This window comes from Podospora pseudopauciseta, chromosome 6, assembly GCF_035222475.1.
Source record: "Podospora pseudopauciseta strain CBS 411.78 chromosome 6, whole genome shotgun sequence".
Lineage (NCBI taxonomy): Eukaryota > Fungi > Ascomycota > Sordariomycetes > Sordariales > Podosporaceae > Podospora > Podospora pseudopauciseta.
In genome coordinates, this window is record NC_085895.1 from 3,004,512 (window position 1) to 3,017,501 (window position 12,990).

Consider the following 12,990-nt stretch of genomic DNA (forward strand, 5'->3'; position numbering starts at 1 on the left):
CAGATAAACCGGAGTACTCGTCATAGCAATCCCATGTGATGTGCCGAGAACCTACCTGACCTCGTCTCGAGCATCTCCTACATCAGCAGAGTCCGTTACGCGGAAGACATGCAACCCCAGTCAAATTTACAGGTTACGACGCGTCCGACGCGACACAACAGAAACCGTTCGCGCTGCGGGGATGAGAACCTCGTACGCCCTTTGCACGATGCCGTCTCGATGATGCTGGCCTGACGCTGTGAAGCATGTTCGTCTTGTCGCCGGTCTGAAGAAAACCTGGGCCACCGTCTCGCTAGAACGTGAGAGATATCGATGAGCACGCCATGAGCATCATTTGGGACATTCCAACCGATCCTCACCTGGTATCCCAGTCCGGAACCAGCATACCGAAGCAGCAACACCTCCGTTCTTCGGCTTCGGCACCAACTCCAACAACAGAGAGGTTCTGTTCTGCTGGAGCCGGCCCGGAATGAAGGCATCGGGAAATCTATCGGCGATGGAGCCGGCAAAATATTCAACCGAGATACGAGATGGTCAAAGCTCCTTCCAAGCTTTTGCTGTCACGTGAGAATGTCAATGACGTTTTCTTTTGGAATCGACCATCCCGAACGCTAGCCGCAATGCTCGACATTTCTCAACCGTTGCTTGCTGACAGGCCCTCCCCTATTGCTCCGATTATTCCTGAAAACTGTGCCGCACGCAATGAAAAGGCTCACTCAGGTCGTTACGTGCCGTCACTCCGTTACACTTAGAGGGAAAGAGGTCCGAGCTCCTGCGTCAATCAGCCAGTCGGAAACGTCAAATTGCGCACCTGGACGGGCAGATGCACAAGCCAGAATGCGATCAGAGTTCCCCCCTCACTGTTACTGTGCTGTATGCGACACTGGGCCAACTGCTCCGTTCCTTGATACCCGTCACCGATGGAGTGATGCCTCAGGTTTCCAACTTCTCCAAAGCGGGAAGAGGCCACGCCCACCGTAGCTTTGAGAGAAGTGGGAGCTGGGGGGAAGCTTCCCCTCTCCTCCCCCGCCCACACCGCCCACCTCTGAGGCCCCCCCCAAGTTGCTCTGCTCTGCTCTGCTCTCCTCCCCCCTCCCCTCAGTGACCCAGCTGTGCGCGCGCGCAAAGCCTGGCTGGCTTCCCTCCCCCTCTCTGCTGCTCCCCCGCCCCTTTTCTGCTCTCCGTCCTTCCCACCTTGTAATCCCGTCCTTGGCTGCTGGCAAAGAAAAGGTAGGTACGTACCGTTCACACCGGAGCTCCAGCCTTTGCCCGTCTACCACCCTCCTCCCCCCTTCCCCCCCCCTCAGCCTTTCCTCTCTCCCTTATTTTTCTCCTCCTCTTCCTTCCCCTCTCTCTCATCCAAGCTTTCCTATCAAATCCAACTCTCCACGCCCGTGTTCCATCCTTACACTCTTCAATTGATATCTTACCAACACGCCCTTCCATCAAAATGACCGGCCGCAAGAGAAAGCAAGAGGAGGAGCTCGTAGCTCTGCCCAGTGATGACGAAGAGGAGGAGGAGGAGTAAGCCCATCCCCCGTGCTCCCCTGATGCTGGTGTTTTCTGTAGCTGCCTTGGATGCCATCCCCCATCGTCATTGATGCGACGCGACTGGTCTGAACGCCATCAGACCTTGTGTGGCGAAATGGGCGCTGATGTCGTTGGCGCATCCTACTTTCGCGGTGGTAGCCGGAGCATTGTCTCCGTCGACAATTGGGAGATGGCCATGATTTGCATGCTAGATAACCCCGAATCTGTGGCTGACTCGTAGCGGTGCAGGTATGTCTCTGACGAGGATGACGAAGAAGCCGGCGATAGTTCCGGAGATGACGGAAGCTTCAACGAAGAGGATGCCGAAGATGAGGAGGGCGAAGAAGAAGACGAGGAAGCTGCCCCGGGTATGACCAGCCTCGCAATCCCATTAACTTGTTTTTGGCGCGCTAATCATCTTCCCTCAACCAAGCTCCTCCCAAGAAGAAGATAAAGACGGCAGCTACCGCCGAGGGTGATGCACCTCAGAAGAACGGCCACAAGAACGGTGTCGCCGAGGATGACGAAGGAGATGACCAAGAGGAGGAGGATCAAGAGGGCGAGGAAGAAGGCGACGATGATGACGTCGAAGACGTGGAAGGTGCTGAGGAGGATGAGCCCCCTATCGCTTCCAAGGGCGTCAAGAAGGCTGCCGCACCGCCTGCCGCCGCCGAGGGCAGCGCTGCTGCTGTTGCCGCTGATGGTGACGACAAGGACTAATGGTGGTGAGACATGGCTGTGGTGGTGTTGGCAAGTTCCTCGCGATCCATGAGCCCCCATTGCATGCGGCCTCTCCTGCTCTGAAGGCGTTGGCGTTTGTGACCACTGATTCGTGGCTGGCTGGATGCCGGAGGAAGCGGCTGTCTTTTGTTTGCTTGGGTATGCGTGCGCAATAGGTACCGTCCTCGTCGATCTCAGCTAGATATATATATCCATTTCATGAACTGCTCCTGTTGTTGGCGTGTGCGCTATACCGACTTGTAGTCAGGAGCATGGGGTGTGAATTGTAATCGGTTGCTTACATGCTTGCCCCTTCGTTGCTGATTTGGTCCACGTGTGGACGGCGGCCGAAGGGGGGGAAGCGCAGATGAGGCGGTCTCTTCAAAGAAGAACAGAATGGATGAAAAGGGAAGAAAGCAGTGTTGTGTTTTACACCAACCTCCCTAACAGCAGCCCCAGTCATATTCTCGATTTGGCGAGGCCCACACCATTGGCCCCGTGATGCCCACTCTTAGGCTGGGACATGTAGTGCCACGTCGACAATGGGGGTCGAGATCCGCCAAGCTCTGGCCTATTCTGGTGGCCATCAGTTTGATAGGCTTGTCGAGTAGGAGACCTTTTGAGATATTTGGTTTAACAGCGGCTGAGGGAAGAGGTATGGGCGCAGTCTCTGCATATGTGCATGTATGGTCGTCTGGCTGCGTTTATGCCTTTCCTTTCGACCGGTTTGTTACTTGAGCAGAGAGGCTGATGGTGATGACCTCGAGAGCCGTGGCTAGCCTTTCTATGCCTGGTCCAAACCGAGTCTGGTTGTTGGGGGGAAAGGAAGCATACTGATCCCAGCATCTTGAGTCTGCAAGCACATCGCCAACTCAGGTCTATTCTCGGAACTGATTCCGAACTTGCCGAGAGTAGCAACCAAGTTCTTGACAGAGCTCGAATTCCCTCTTGTCTCGATTGTCAACGGGAAGAGTTGTCAATCCGTACAAGTAACAGTCTCAACGAAAGCTCTTTGGGACAATGTTGTCCCATTGGGAGCCCTCAAAATGCCGATTGATCCTCCTGAAACATGGCTTCTCACTAACCAGAGACAGAAAATGATAGCTCGCGGTCGAAATAGTGTATGTAGAGGCTCACCGTTGACAGCTACCCAAGATCCTTGTTGTGCCGCTAGTTGCCGCCGCAATACGAGCTTCACCACCGTTGTCGATGACAGACTTCGTTTGCTGTTTCCGCTTTGAGGATACCGAGCATAAAAAACGCATGTGGTAGTAGCGGCTCTGGCGGGGCTGTTTTTGGGACGGCGCTACGATAGTTGAGCAGGTTGGCGAAAATAATAAAAGAAGCCGGATCGTCGCCGAGCCCTCAAGCGCGACGGTGAGCTCCGCTGCCTCGTGGCAACTGGGTCCTGGGATATCGGATCGGCCATTCGGGATCCGGGGTTTGGTCTCTTGGGAAAAACACAGATCGGTGCTCGGATGAGCCACTGCCAACATCATGCCATTCATGCTGATGAGAGGATCGACTTGGGAGCAGCAAAGACTTGGCCTTCATTTCTACAGCTAGGCTGATGCCGAGTGTCGAGAGCTACTCATACTCATCAGTAGGCAGAGTGGATAATGTGCTGTGTGTATATCCATAAGGCTGGCTGGGAGAGGGGTCTGTTGTTGAGCAGAGACCGTGAGAATTGAAGTCTCTGTCTTCCCCTCTTGGCATGACACATCAGGTTCGCTTTCCCCTGCCCCAAAGGATTGACATGCATCGGGACTTGATGGAGCAGACTCCACAAAGATCTTATTCAGTAGTGGATATCTCGTCCCTGGCGGCTTCCTTTTCGCTTGCTCTGTCTGTTGTGCGGGAAGGAACTGTCCATTGAGGTTCTTGAAGGCTTTGCAGAGAATGCACGATAAGACCGGCTACCCCACCTCTCAACTGTCAAACCCCCTGCGCAGATGCACACCAGTCTTCCACACACGCCTTCACACAACCCTGGGGAAGTCTTGGACTGTTCTGGATTGCAGTTGTCAAAAGATGGGACCACACACCAGCTGCCCGACATGGCGCCATTTTCATGTAGGCTGCTTGCCCCCCCCCAAACACTCAACGCACATGGCGGACGACTCCATGATCTGACATCATCCCCAGCTATAGGCTCGATCCCCCGGACTGACCCGCTCCCAGGCCTCGAAAGGGATGTGGGAGGATGTACCGCAGTAAGGACAAGTGGGCGGCCCGATCGATTCTCTTCCTTTTCTCCATTGCTTATGCCGGCCTGCCGGGAGCGGCAACGCTAATGGCTCTGGAGCAGCCGTCTTCTTGGACTCGAGCAGCCCATGGCCCCCTGCGTGGTCCTGGGAAGGGGCCGTGGAGTGGTATTGAACCTAGGCGGGACTTTGCGAAGAAGGGGGGTCTGTGAACACGAAGGGGCCAGCCTCTATATAAGACTTGACCTGGAGATCAGAAGCCAGCGGGACGGCCAGATATCCACCAGCAAAGCAGCTCTCCCGAGGTACTAGGACACGCATCCTACGTACGACCGTACGATTATCAGCTATTCTCTCCAGTTCTCTCTTCCATTTCGCCGTTGTGCTTATCTTTGACGCTCACCGTCAAGAGCATCATCACATGGGTGCTGCCGCAAGACAACGATCTTACCCACTATCGTGCGTTCGACCCCTTGCGAGATACTCGTTGGAGAAGTCATGGAACCCAGCGCGACGAAGACCAGCATCATGATCAAGGAAGCGAGTTCCGGTGCTGACGAGGTGAGAAATATTCGTGGTTTATTGTGGCGGTCGTGGTGTTACCAGACAAGTCCCGGCGTCACGCCACTTTTGCATTCACCACTTTCTGGATTCAGCTAACCAAGGCACGTTGGAATCTAGACCTCGGTGTCGGCAGTACCCACCCCAGGCTATGGCTATATGGGTCAAGCCAGCTACGGGGCTAACCTCGTCCCATGGAGCTTGCCCGACGCACCGTACACAGCTTCTTCGTTCTTTGAGGAACCACCCTGCGACTTCTTTTCCTTGTCGAGGACTCCATTTACTCCATTTGTGGGTGGAAATTGGCACTTGTCCAACAATCTCAGTCCCGAAACCTCTCTACCAACACCACTCAGCTCAGTAGGTTCCAGAGCGGGCGTATGGAGGGGCGAACCCGGGGGCGAGTATTGCGAGCATGAGCTCTTCTCCCCAGTGAGCGAACTAGCCACCATCGATATGGCAGATTCTGTGACACACACCAAGAGGTCTTGGTCTGAGGAGTCGTCCACGTCGGCCAAGCATCAGCCCAACGACAAGATCAAGGCCACCAGTAGATCAAAGGGTCGTGGCAAGCACAATATTCAGCTGCGTACTGCCTCCCGCAAGGCTCGAAAAGGAAGCTTGGCGCCAGCAACACCTCTATCTCCAGCTGAAAGCGTTCACAATCCCGGTTCAGCCAGTGATGATGATGACCTCACCCCTGAAGAACGCCGTGCCAGACGCAACCATAACCTTGTCGAGAAACAGTACCGCAACAGGTTGAACGCCCAGTTCGAACGCCTCTTGGCCGTCCTTCCTCTCGAGCAATACAAGGGGGGTCACCTGGGTCAGGGAGAAAGCTGTGATGGATTCGCAACCGATGAGAAGAGAATGAGCAAGGCCGAGGTGTTGGATTTGGCAACCAGACGTATCAAGGCACTTGAGATGGAGAAGGAGCGCTTGAACAGAGAAAGAAAAGAGCTGCTAAGGAACATGGACATCATGGCTGGAGCCGTTGCTCAGGCAGCCAATCAAGGACTGTGATTGCATTTTATTGGATTGGGTTTTGGTCAAAGGTATCAGGTTTCGGTCTCCACACTGGCGCGATGGGGAAAAGGGTCACGGTACAAGTTCAAAATATGGCATGCTGTTACTAGACAGATGGTGGGGATCAAGGATGGAAACTTGTTTGAAAAGCATGGCGAGAATTGTGGTTGATAGCATCGGCGTTTCTTTTTCCAACCAAATTTACTGTATTTGCACTTGTACTTCATTCATCTACGAGTTTGCTCCAACACAATCAGGTTTTCATGGTCCGGTATCTGGCAGATGTGTTTCGGGTGGCTGCTTCTGACAGCAGCTTGGTTGCTTTGTTGTATCTTGCTCATTGGAAAGAGATGCTTCTCCTGCATATCCATTGTCTGTAGAATGCATATGCATGATTTACAAGTTTCGACCGTCAAAATGTGTGGGAAGGCGCTATCTTGACCAAGAGTGTTGGACAGCTGGCGCTCCAAAGCCACCGGGACTTTGAGGGAAGGAGGGATTCTTTTCAGGCAGGCACTGCTTGTCCAGTTGTCGGCAGGAAGCCAGCAACCCTTACCCACAAACAACCTCCAACAAGCACAGCACCCCAGAATTGATTACGATTACGACTCCTCCATGTTCTTGATCGAATCAGACATCGACCCGATGGGTGACGGAACGCCAAGTCTGGTGTCTGCATGCAGGGCAGCCGCTCTCACTCGCTCGCAGAAGCACGTTCACCGGTTCTGCCAAGGGCTTTTTCTCTGGTGGTATGATGCCTACGGTATCCGTACACCACGTTCCAAGCTCGAGATGTTGTTGATTCTGACTCCCGAGGTCCCTTAGCTAACAAACCTTCGAATCACTTTCCGGAGATGCCCGTTCCTCTACCATATCAAGCCACCCCCATGAACTTGGATCAACCCCGCGCACCTCGGAAAAATGAGGGATACAATACCCGAAAAACCGTTCAACCGGAACTTTGGGACCGCCTCTCACAACCCACGAGGAGGGTTGTCGAGGATGTTGTGCGACACAAGTTGCCATGTCTCGAATTGGCAAAGAAGCAGGGACTCACGTCATCCCGGATTTTGTCTGCTCTGCGAACATGGCATGCGTGGCTTTCTCCCTCGTGGAAACGAGACCATGTTTGTCTGGATGCGCCGTGTCTCAGCCCCTACCCCTAGCCAAGTGCCGAGCGTGGAAGAAGAGAGCGCGAGACGAGGTCGAGGAATCAAGGCGAGTGCTTTATCCGACTCCAGCTCTTTAGTGCCCAAGATTATGGCGACTTGGACATGATTGCTGAGCGGACGATCAGTACCCAAATCTGCATTTTGTTCCAGAAAAACACTGGACTTGTTGGGCTCGCCGCCAGGGGTCAATCAGATCGAGTGTTCGAAAGAACTTGACGCCACGATTCTAGGGCTGAGTCGGTAGTTACCGCAATGGCATGATCGGCGGGCCAAATCGAACCACAGCTTATTTTTCTCACAGAATACTGGCTCCAATCTCCGCCGCGGCAGCCTCTGAATATGTACATGTACAGCAGCCCTTGACAACCATGTCGATCTCCCGCTCTGCCGAGTCTTGTTTGGGGAACGGCACGAACCACATGCTCGGGGCTGGACCTGGAAAGGGGAGCGACGGGAATTTCAAATCGATTGATTCAGAGACACTGACCTGACTATTTTCTTGGATAGATCTTGGTTGTAGTAGCTTGCATCGTGCCCCGAACTGGCTCGGGCCGCTGCCAACTTATGGTCAGATATGCGCGTTCCCCTTGCTTCCAGACAGGAGCATTATCGGCCGCTACCCGTGTGTCGAGTGTGCGCCTTTGGCGGCATTGGTCAAGCCTCTGGCACAATGTCCGTTTTCGATTCAAACACTGTACCTGGCTCGCAAATGAAGCCGACGCCTCCTCAGAGTTGACATTGTTGGTCCAGAAGAAGAAATGTCTGCCATGGTCTGGCTGGGTTCATCACCCTCTACGACATCACAGGGCAGTCGCCATGTCGCTTGGTCACACGAAGGGGGGACTGCTCGTGGTATAAGTTTGTCGTGATCCGGACCTCCTTCCGGTATCGTGACCTCCCATCAGTATCATGAACATGCTCTGCATCATACGGTCATTTCAACAAGCTTGCTCTTTCAGTTTCAGACATGGACAACACTTACTACGGTGGTCACTACGATGACGAAAACCAACAGGTACGGCTCAGTCCTTGGCATGACCCTGTTTTCATCTCTATTTCGTTAGCTCCCTTTGGGCCATCTCATGTCCCTACATGATGCACGGTGACGTTTGTCAGGACCATATGGATCGGTTCGGGACCTCGGTCCCTTACCGCAACCGTTGAGATGGCATGACTGGTAGCCTCAATGCTGCCGTGTTGTATTTATAGCATGTGTTCCGTCTTTGACAACGACTCGGCTATTCGGGTGGGGGTGACCTGTTGTTGCAGTGTAGGGACCTCAGCTGACAACCGCCAACCAGAACATTCCATCATACCCCTTAGCTTTCGACATTCAGGAGCAGGACCATGCCAATGCATCCGTCTTGTGTCCCAGCTCAACCTCCCCTTTGGGGGGTTCGATCTCGATCTCGCCGACTGATCGCTTCAGCAACACCGGAGCATACGGGGACTATGACACCCGCGGTATCACTTCCCTCATGCCAGAAAGCTCCTACTCTGCCCCAACCGAGCCGATGTCTGCCTATGACAACGCTTCACTAAGCATGTCTTCCGGTCCGCACAGCTTTCCCTACGGGCAGATACACGACGAGCTTGACGGAGGGGTGATGAATCAAGGTCCTCCTCCACCGACTGGCTGGGGTCCCCAATTTCAATCCTTCACGCCATATGCAGAGGACCCTCGTGTGGCGATGGGTGTTGGTGAGGGAAGCAGTGGTGTTCCTTACCAATATCCACCGTCAACAAGCAAACGTCAAAAAAGCCACGCCGCCAACCCCCCTTTTCAAGGCTTGACGCTTGATACAATGACCATGAGCCCACACGGTGATCGCCGACCTCACAAGTCGGCGGCGGCGGCGGCCAAGAGGAGCAAAGGAAAGAAACCATCAGCTCCCACAACGAGTCTCTCCTCTCCCACAAGCCAGTCAACCATATCCAGCGGCAGCGCGGCACCGAACTCGCTCCCTGAAGAGGACTGTGACTCGGAGCAGGAGCAGGCTGTTTCGACGGGCAGGCAAGGTCGTCATAACGCCCGCGCTAGGCATAATATGGTTGAGCAAAAGTACCGGCATAGGCTCAACACGCATTTTGATAAGCTGCTGGAGGTGTTGCCGTCGGGGGTTGGTGTGGGCGGGATGATGATGGGGGATGGGTACCAGAATACGTATCAGACGACATATTTGGGGGGGGAAGGGGGGGCGCCGAGTTTGGAGAGGGAGAGGAAGGTGAGTAAGGCTGAGGTGCTGGATCGGGCGAGGTTGTATATACAGACGCTGGAGAGTGAGCATGTGAGGTTGCAGCGGGAGAAGGAGGAGTTGAGGGGCTTGTGGGAGGGGTATTATGAACGGGCAGCGGGGGTGGGGAAGGGGTTGGATGGGGGGGTTTGATGGGGGTTTCGTTTTGTTTTGTCTTGGGATGGGTTGGGAAGGGGTTGGAGCATATATATATATATATATACACCTCGGGCAAGTCATTTTGGGCTGTTTTGGTTTTGCAGAGGATATCAATTTTTTATGTTAGTTATTGTTGGTTGGGTGGAGATAGATAAATGTACACCTACCCGCGCTTTCTTTCCACATGATATCAGTTGAGACACTACCTACCTTATACAGCATGAATTGGTAACAAGAAGTTTTCCAATGAAGTTGCTAGTTGAGCATGGACGAAAGAAACTGCATGGCTGGATCTCACGTCGTGATGATAGAAGGTTCATATTGAGATGAAAAGGTTTGATTTCTTTGGGAACTTTAAGCTTAGATAGGTAGAGATGTGTTCTAGACAGAGCTCCGCCCATCATTCCTCGGCAGGCCCTCGGTGTCGGTGGGCTCTTTGTAGGCCCCCTTTGGGGGGGCTGCGCCGCGGGTCACGGGTTTGGTGCTGAAGATGATGTTGGATTGGTCAATGGCTTGTTTGTCTGGGATTTTTCTGCTGTCAGTCTGATTTTCTTGTCTGGTCGTGCCCTTTCTTTTTTTTTTTTTTTTTTTTTTTTTTTTTTTTTTTTTGTGAGATCTCATTTGTCAAGGGGTGGGGAGGTCACCAACCGAGTTGATCATTGCTTGTGTTATTGGTCTGGTTGTTGTTTTTCACTTCGTCCCTGGCTTGCTCGTCGGCGATGACCTGCACTGGCTCGTGCTTGTGGCCTTGCCGGGAGACGTACGAGTTGTCTGTGCCGGCGTCTTGGGTCGTGTTAGGGATTAGCTTGAAGGACATGATTGCTCTTGGGGGGCTTGTCGTGATTATTTGATGAGAAGAAGGGAATGAGGGAGATGGAGTTGAGCAGTGGGTGCTGTATTTGATCATGAAATAGAAAGGGTCCAAGGCAACACATGACATCACTTGCACAACCCCCCTAACAAACCACAAGGACGCCGTTGACAGCATCAACCCCAATCAAAAGGTCTTGGACCGGCATGTGCGGTGCCGATTGAACGACTCAGGGGCTCAAAGCGGGACCTTGGCAACTCCGCACACAAGCATCTCCAGTAGCACCAGATCAAGGAAACTTGGCTTCCAAAAAAACAAAAAAAACAAGAAAAAAAAAACAGGGTATTATTATCGCGCTGGGTATCGTCATTAATAACACATCTCATACAAATACATGGCTGGCATGTTTCACTTCTCAGCCACGCCCTTCTCGGTCACGACCTCTACCTGCGCCGCTGGCTCACTCTTCTCAGCCACGACCTCCTCTTGTTTTACCGGCGGCTCGGCCTTCTCACCCTCTGTAACGGCCTTCGTCGGCTCCCCTTTCTCATCACCCCCAACCTTCTCTGACAGCACAACCTCCCTCCTCTCCTTCCTTTTCCCTTTCCCCTCCTCCTTCTCCTCCTCCGTTGGAACCTCCGGCAGCGGTATCTCCGGCAACGGCGCCTCTTTTTTCCTCGCCGCAGCAGCAGAAGCCCGTTTCGTTGTCTTCTCAGCCGCAGCAACATTTCCCTGTCCCGCCGCAGCCCTGGCACCACGCATCGAAGATCGCTGCTGCTGCTGCGCCGGGGCGTAATACCCCCTCTGGCTTGTTCTCACTCGTTGAGGTTGCTGAGGAGGTGCCGGCGTCGGCATAGGGGAGTAGTAACCCCCGTATTGAGCCGCTTGTTCGGGTGTGATGTAGGGGATAACCCCGTGAACAGACACACGCTGCGGTTGTCGTCGTGGTTGTTGGGGTGCCCAGCTTCCTGGAATTTGTTGGTTGGGAGGTGGTGGTGGTGGGTGCTGCAAAGTTGGATGTGGTACATATTGGAACCCGGCGGGCAGAGGGTGGGAAGGATCATACGGGATCTCCACTATCTGGACCTCCCGTCTGGCTCGGTTCCGCTGGTGAGCCTCGCCGCAGGCACCGACGAACAAGATGAGGTGAGTGAAGAATAACACAAAGTCAAAGGCTAAAAGGGCCTGGAAGAGTGCGAGTTCTTTGTCGGCTGTGTCCTCGTTGTCGAAATACCGGGACCAACCGTCGTATCCCCCTACGTTGGTGACATAGTGAACCATGATGCCGAACCCGGCCACGGCAAGGGCACCGATGATGAGGTTGAAGGTGATTAGCCATCCTGGGTGCAGGCCACGGTGGTCTTTGGAGAACCACATGGTCAACATCTCGATGACGATGAAGACGAGGGAGAGGATCGCCTGGTAATGTTAGCACTTTCCAACAGTGAGAGAGAGGTGAGAGAAGGGAGACAAACCGCCGAGGCAGAAACACCGGAAATGTACGCTGATTGATGAATATACCAGTACCCGGAGTCTCCCGCAGAGATATACCCCGTAGCAACACTCAACCCGATAACCACGGCCGAAACCGCAACAGCAAAGAGCATCAGCCCAATCTTGACCTTGTGCCACTTGGGGTTGTGCGGGATCTCATAAGGGACTTCATCCTCCTCGCGCCGGGCGTCGTATGTTCCAAACACCGGCTGCAGATGGACCGTTGGATGCGGGCCTGGGAGGGTGTCGAACCGTACAGCACCGCCCAATGGCTGCCCACCTTTTTGCGTCTCCTGGTGGGTTGGCGGGAGCGGCGTTGGCGAGGGTGCTGGGTTGGCATCGTTTACCTCCGTCTGTTGCTGTTGACTGGCCTCGGGAACGTTCTCCTGTTGCTGTTGACTGCCCTCAGGAACGTTCTCCTGCTGCTGTTGACCGGCATCGCTAACATCCCTCTGCTGCGGTTGACTGGCCTCGGGAACAGCCTCGGCTTTGGGCTCCTCAGGTTTTGGCTGCGCAGCCGCGCTGTCGTCGTCTGCCATCATCCAACCCGTCCGTCCTTTCTATTTCCGATAAGCGCTGATAAGTACCTCAGTCGTGGGCGCGAGTTGATGGCCCGGATGTTACTTGGTAAATATCAAGCTCAAGGCGCGATATGATGTCGCGCAAACACTCAGTTGGGACTCATAGGGGAAAAAACGAGCGCGATTGACGAGAGAAATCCCATCAATGAAGAGAGAGGGGAAACAAGTGGAACGAACCACCAGCGACAGCGACGACGACGTCGTCTATTTAAAATTGCTTTCCAGGCATCACTCTGGGCCTTAGGGCCGCCCCCTGGCTGTTGGTGCAGACCACAGGGGTTAGCTGTCGCTTGGCATTGGTTCGCGGTGGAACGAGGGGACCGCCAAGAGCTCCGTTTTGTGATGTTTTGGGGAATTTTGGTCAGTGCTTGTGAGGAAATAACGAGATGCATGGGACTTGTGTAGAGTGCTGCTCCGTAATAAAACCCTCCAGTGACTCAACGAAGCCTGTTGGAAATGCTGTAGTTGCCTTGCTTGGTGATTCATGCCACTGATTTC

General features: G+C 53.9%; 6 protein-coding genes across 6 annotated transcripts; 4 read left to right on the forward strand and 2 right to left on the reverse strand.

Annotated features, from left to right (window-relative positions):
- The first annotated feature begins 253 nt into the window (after positions 1–253).
- Positions 254–2,894, forward strand: QC763_607145 (uncharacterized protein). The gene is made up of 3 exons (XM_062914556.1): positions 254–1,524; positions 1,780–1,898; positions 1,964–2,894. Exons 1-3 carry the CDS (start codon positions 1,451–1,453, stop codon positions 2,248–2,250), a joined length of 480 nt encoding a protein of 159 aa, XP_062763241.1. The 5' UTR covers positions 254–1,450; the 3' UTR covers positions 2,251–2,894.
- A 1,278-nt stretch (positions 2,895–4,172) lies between these two features.
- QC763_0096900 (uncharacterized protein) lies at positions 4,173–4,666 on the forward strand (the record flags this gene model as incomplete). Its single annotated transcript, XM_062906326.1, is given in 3 exon segments — positions 4,173–4,323; positions 4,402–4,463; positions 4,469–4,666. Coding segments are annotated over 3 exon segments (381 nt in total). The 5' UTR covers positions 4,173–4,202.
- Positions 4,667–4,952: 286 nt separating this feature from the next.
- QC763_607150 (uncharacterized protein) lies at positions 4,953–6,315 on the forward strand (the record flags this gene model as incomplete). The annotated part of the gene is made up of 2 exons (XM_062914557.1): positions 4,953–5,015; positions 5,136–6,315. The coding sequence occupies 2 exons, from the start codon at positions 4,953–4,955 to the stop codon at positions 6,036–6,038; spliced, it is 966 nt and encodes a 321-aa protein (XP_062763243.1). The 3' UTR covers positions 6,039–6,315.
- Positions 6,316–6,528: 213 nt separating this feature from the next.
- Positions 6,529–9,600, forward strand: QC763_607160 (uncharacterized protein; the record flags this gene model as incomplete). Its single annotated transcript, XM_062914558.1, has 2 exons — positions 6,529–8,228; positions 8,515–9,600. The coding sequence occupies exons 1-2, from the start codon at positions 8,181–8,183 to the stop codon at positions 9,598–9,600; spliced, it is 1,134 nt and encodes a 377-aa protein (XP_062763244.1). The 5' UTR covers positions 6,529–8,180.
- Positions 9,601–9,927: 327 nt separating this feature from the next.
- On the reverse strand, positions 9,928–10,719 carry QC763_607170 (uncharacterized protein). Its single transcript, XM_062914559.1, has 2 exons — positions 10,255–10,719; positions 9,928–10,127 (listed from the first exon to the last, which is right to left on the reverse strand). The coding sequence occupies exons 1-2, from the start codon at positions 10,592–10,594 to the stop codon at positions 9,988–9,990; spliced, it is 480 nt and encodes a 159-aa protein (XP_062763245.1). The 5' UTR covers positions 10,595–10,719; the 3' UTR covers positions 9,928–9,987.
- Positions 10,720–10,825: 106 nt separating this feature from the next.
- Positions 10,826–12,453, reverse strand: QC763_607173 (uncharacterized protein; the record flags this gene model as incomplete). Its single annotated transcript, XM_062914560.1, has 2 exons — positions 10,826–11,836; positions 11,893–12,453. The coding sequence occupies 2 exons, from the start codon at positions 12,451–12,453 to the stop codon at positions 10,826–10,828; spliced, it is 1,572 nt and encodes a 523-aa protein (XP_062763246.1).
- Between the last annotated feature and the right edge of the window lie 537 nt (positions 12,454–12,990).

Excerpts from the sequence above, each read along its gene's own strand:
- QC763_607145 (XM_062914556.1), top strand. The coding sequence starts at position 1,451 with ATGACCGGCCGCAAGAGAAAGCAAGAGGAGGAGCTCGTAGCTCTGCCC. Across the intron at positions 1,525-1,779 it reads GACGAAGAGGAGGAGGAGGA|GTATGTCTCTGACGAGGATG; the intron begins GTAAGCCCATCC and ends GTAGCGGTGCAG. Across the intron at positions 1,899-1,963 it reads AGACGAGGAAGCTGCCCCGG|CTCCTCCCAAGAAGAAGATA; the intron begins GTATGACCAGCC and ends CCCTCAACCAAG.
- QC763_607170 (XM_062914559.1), bottom strand. The coding sequence starts at position 10,594 with ATGCTGTCAACGGCGTCCTTGTGGTTTGTTAGGGGGGTTGTGCAAGTG. Across the intron at positions 10,128-10,254 it reads CACAAGCAATGATCAACTCG|ACAAACAAGCCATTGACCAA; the intron begins GTTGGTGACCTC and ends GAAAAATCCCAG.